General features: G+C 47.0%; 1 protein-coding gene across 1 annotated transcript in view; it reads right to left on the reverse strand.

The window, feature by feature from the left end:
* abi3a (ABI family, member 3a) overlaps positions 1-5000 on the reverse strand; it is a gene marked incomplete at its 5' end in the record, with an annotated part of 9821 nt that overhangs the window by 356 nt on the left and 4465 nt on the right. The window contains 4 exons of the mRNA XM_083931174.1: positions 1-11; positions 2056-2184; positions 2582-2719; positions 4658-4792. The exon at positions 1-11 is cut by the window's left edge and continues 356 nt beyond it. Coding sequence (XP_083787300.1) covers positions 1-11; positions 2056-2184; positions 2582-2719; positions 4658-4792 — 413 coding nt within the window. The remainder of the gene's footprint in view (positions 12-2055; positions 2185-2581; positions 2720-4657; positions 4793-5000) is intronic.

Genomic DNA, 5000 nt, shown 5'->3' on the forward strand with positions numbered 1-5000 from the left:
CAGCGCCGCCACTGGACTCACGGACAACCGCGGTTAACACACGCCTGTGAGTACACCTTTATACAGTAACAGTCGTAGTAACAGTCACAGTAACAGTCGTAGTAATGGTCGTAGTAACAGTCGTAGTAACAGTCGTAGTAACAGTCACAGTAACAGTCGTAGTAACAGTCTTAACAGTCGTAGTTACAGTCGTAGTAACAGTCGTAACAGTAGTAACAGTCGTAGTAACAGTCGTAGTTACAGTCGTAGTTACAGTAGTAACAGTCGTAGTAACAGTCGTAGTAACAGTCGTAGTTACAGTCGTAGTAACAGTCATAGTAACAGTAGTAACAGTCGTAGTAACAGTCGTAGTTACAGTCGTAGTTACAGTAGTAACAGTCGCAGTAACAGTCGTAGTAACAGCAGTAACAGTCGTAGTAACAGCAGTAACAGTCGTAGTAACAGTCGTAGAAACAGTCGTAGTAACAGTCGTAGTAACAGTCGTAGTAACAGTCGTAGTAACAGTACTAACAGTCGTAGTAACAGTCGTAGTAACAGTCGTAGTAACAGTCGTAGAAACAGTCGTAGAAACAGTCGTAGTAGCAGTCGTAGTAACAGTCGTAGTAACAGTCGTAGTAACAGTCGTAGTAACAGTCGTAGTAGCAGTCGTAGTAACAGTCGTAGTAACAGTCGTAGTAACAGTACTAACAGTCGTAGCAACAGTCGTAGTAACAGTCGTAGTAACAGCAGTAACAGTCGTAGTAACAGTACTAACAGTCGTAGCAACAGTCGTAGTAACAGTCGTAGTAACAGTTGTAGTAACAGTCGTAGTAACAGTAGTAACAGTCGGAGTAACAGTCGGAGTAACAGTCGTAGTAACAGTCGTAGTAACAGTCGTAGTAACAGTCGCAGTAACAGTCGTAGTAACAGTCGGAGTAACAGTCGTAGTAACAGTCGTAGTAACAGTCGTAGTAACAGTAGTAACAGTCGTCGTAACAGTCGTAGTAACAGCAGTAACAGTCGTAGTAACAGTCGTAGTAACAGTCGTAGTAACAGTCGTCGTAACAGTCGTAGTAACAGTCGCAGTAACAGTCGTAGTAACAGTCGTAGTAACAGTAGTAACAGTCGTAGTAACAGTCGTAGTAACAGTCGTAGTAACAGTCGCAGTAACAGTCGGAGTAACAGTCATAGTAACAGTCGCAGTAACAGTCGTAGTAACAGTCGTAGTAACAGTCGCAGTAACAGTCGTAGTAACAGTCGTAGTAACAGTCGTAGTAACAGTAGTAACAGTCGTAGTAACAGTCGTAGTAACAGTCGTAGTAACAGTCATAGTAACAGTCGTAGTAACAGTCGTAGTAACAGTCGTAGTAACAGTAGTAACAGTCGTAGTAACAGTCGTAGTAACAGTAGTAACAGCAGTAACAGTCGTAGTAACAGTCGTAGTAACAGTAGTAACAGTCGTAGTAACAGTCGTCGTAACAGTCGTAGTAACAGCAGTAACAGTCGTAGTAACAGTCGTAGTAACAGTCGTCGTAACAGTCGTAGTAACAGTCGCAGTAACAGTCGTAGTAACAGTCGTAGTAACAGTAGTAACAGTCGTAGTAACAGTCGTAGTAACAGTCGTAGTAACAGTCGTAGTAACAGTAATAGTAACAGTCGTAGTAACAGTCGTAGTAACAGTCGTAGTAACAGTCATAGTAACAGTCGTAGTAACAGTCGTAGTAACAGTCGTAGTAACAGTCATAGTAACAGTCGTAGTAACAGTCATAGTAACAGTCGTAGTAACAGTCGTAGTAACAGTCGTAGTAACAGTCGTAGTAACAGTCGGAGTAACAGTCGTAGTAACAGTTATAGTAACAGTCGTAGTAACAGTCGTAGTAACAGTCATAGTAACAGTCGTAGTAACAGTCATAGTAACAGTCGTAGTAACAGTCGTAGTAACAGTCGTAGTAACAGTCGTAGTAACAGTCGTAGTAACAGTAGTAACAGTCGTAGTAACAGTCATAGTAACAGTCGTAGTAACAGTCGTAGTAACAGTCGTAGTAACAGTCGTAGTAACAGTCGTAGTAACTGTACCTTTCTCCAGGTATTGCGGTGGCGCGTTGGTGTCGTAGTCCACTGGTGGAGGGAGGGGGGGCATGAGGTTATCAAACCCAGCCCCATCGTCCAATAGGAAAGGAGGGGGCGTGGCTGGGAGCTCCAGATCTGAGGGCACACGGGTCCTGTGAGTGACAGCTGTGACTGGCCAACCAGGCCTGAGGGGGCGGGGCTTAGACAGAAGCAGCAGAGCCGGTTGGAGCTGACTGAAGGTTCTTCTTCTACAGGTTCACTACAGTCGCTTCTACGTCACCAGCACCGGCGTCACCGTGTCACCGCCACCGACGTCACCGTGTCACCGGCACCGGCGTCACCGTGTCACCGGCACCGGCGTCACCGTCTCACCGACTCATGTCTCAGAATCTTCCAGAGTAAATTTACAGGTTCAGACCGAACGTGGTGACACCGTGACACGGTGACGCCGGTGCTGGTGACACGGTGACGCCGGTGCAGCGACTGAGACTCTAACTACATCTCTACTCTCAGAGAGTCTGCGTGTTCTTACCCAGGTGTTGGAGGCGAGCAGGTAAGCAGAGTCGAGGCGAGGCGGCGGCGGAGGAGCGCGGCAGCAGGGTGAGGGAGGAGGAGGGAGGGGGAGGGGGGGCGTGGGGGGGAGGGTAGGGGGGAGGAGGGGGGATCATGACTGACACACGGACACAATGAGTCAGCATTTCAGAGTCTGTGGATCCAAACATCATCTGATTAAACACGTCAACGCAAACCACCCCTGAACCCAAGGACTCCAGGGACCCACGCAAGGACTCTTAGTACCCCTAACATCCTCAGGAACTCTTAGTACCCTAACATCCTCAGGAACTCTTAGTACCCCAAACATCCTCAGGAACTCTTAGTACCCCTAACATCCTCAGGAACTCTTAGTACCCCTAACATCCTCTAGAACTCTTAGTACCCCTAACATCCTCAGGAACTCTTAGTACCCCTAACATCCCCAGGAACTCCTAGTACCCCTAACATCCTCAGGAACTCTTAGTACCCCAAACATCCTCAGGAACTCTTAGTACCCCTAACATCCTCAGGAACTCTTAGTACCCCTAACATCCTCAGGAACTCTTAGTACCCCTAACATCCTCAGGAACTCTTAGTACCCCTAACATCCTCAGGAACTCTTAGTACCCCTAACATCCTCAGGAACTCTTAGTACCCCTAACATCCTCAGGAACTCTTAGTACCCCTAACATCCTCAGGAACTCTTAGTACCCCTAACATCCTCAGGAACTCTTAGTACCCCTAACATCCTCAGGAACTCTTAGTACCCCTAACATCCTCTAGAACTCTTAGTACCCCTAACATCCTCAGGAACTCTTAGTACCCCTAACATCCCCAGGAACTCCTAGTACCCCTAACATCCTCAGGAACTCTTAGTACCCCTAACATCCTCAGGAACTCTTAGTACCCCTAACATCCTCAGGAACTCTTAGTACCCCAAACATCCTCAGGAACTCTTAGTACCCTAACATCCTCAGGAACTCTTAGTACCCCTAACATCCTCAGGAACTCTTAGTACCCCTAACATCCTCAGGAACTCTTAGTACCCCTAACATCCTCAGGAACTCTTAGTACCCCTAACATCCTCAGGAACTCTTAGTACCCCTAACATCCTCAGGAACTCTTAGTACCCCTAACATCCTCAGGAACTCTTAGTACCCCTAACATCCTCTAGAACTCTTAGTACCCCTAACATCCTCTAGAACTCTTAGTACCCCTAACATCCTCAGGAACTCTTAGTACCCCTAACATCCTCAGGAACTCTTAGTACCCCTAACATCCTCAGGAACTCTTAGTACCCCTAACATCCTCAGGAACTCTTAGTACCCCTAACATCCTCAGGAACTCTTAGTACCCCTAACATCCTCTAGAACTCTTAGTACCCCTAACATCCTCAGGAACTCCTAGTACCCCTAACATCCTCAGGAACTCTTAGTACCCCAAACATCCTCAAGAACTCTTGGTACCCCTAACATCCTCAGGAACTCTTAGTACCCCTAACATCCTCAGGAACTCTTAGTACCCCTAACATCCTCAAGAACTCTTAGTACCCCTAACATCCTCAAGAACTCTTAGTACCCCTAACATCCTCAGGAACTCTTAGTACCCCTAACATCCTCAGGAACTCTTAGTACCCCTAACATCCTCAGGAACTCTTAGTACCCCTAACATCCTCAAGAACTCTTAGTACCCCTAACATCCTCAGGAACTCTTAGTACCCCTAACATCCTCAGGAACTCTTAGTACCCCTAACATCCTCAGGAACTCTTAGTACCCCTAACATCCTCAGGAACTCTTAGTCCCCCTAACATCCTCAGGAACTCTTAGTACCCCTAACATCATCAGGAACTCTTAGTACCCCTAACATCATCAGGAACTCTTAGTACCCCTAACATCCTCAGGAACTCTTAGTACCCCTAACATCCTCAGGAACTCTTAGTACCCCTAACATCCTCAGGAACTCTTAGTACCCCTAACATCCTCAGGAACTCTTAGTACCCCTTAGTGGTGATGTAGTGTTTCTACATCTATCTGAGTTTCTATTGGATGAAAGTAGCGTCCTCCATCGGCTTACGTGATTGGACGGCAGGCAGGAAGAGAGAGCGCGTGTAGCGGCAGCGGGAGGCGGGGCCAGAGCGGACCCTCAGAGAGAGAGAGCGAGTGGTCGGGGGCGAGCGGCGGTGGCGACTCCTCCTGGACGGGAGGGTCACTGAAGAAAAACACCACAGAAGAAGAAACTGAGAGGAAAACACCACAGAAGAAGAAACAGAGAAAAACACCACAGAAGAAGAAACTGAGAGAAAAACACCACAGAAGAAGAAACTGAGGAAAACACCACAGAAGAAGAAACTGAGGAAAACACCACAGAAGAAGAAACTGAGAGAAACACCACAGAAGAAGAAACTGAGAGGAACACC

This window comes from Echiichthys vipera (genome assembly GCF_963691815.1).
Source record: "Echiichthys vipera genome assembly, chromosome: 17".
Lineage (NCBI taxonomy): Eukaryota > Metazoa > Chordata > Actinopteri > Perciformes > Trachinidae > Echiichthys > Echiichthys vipera.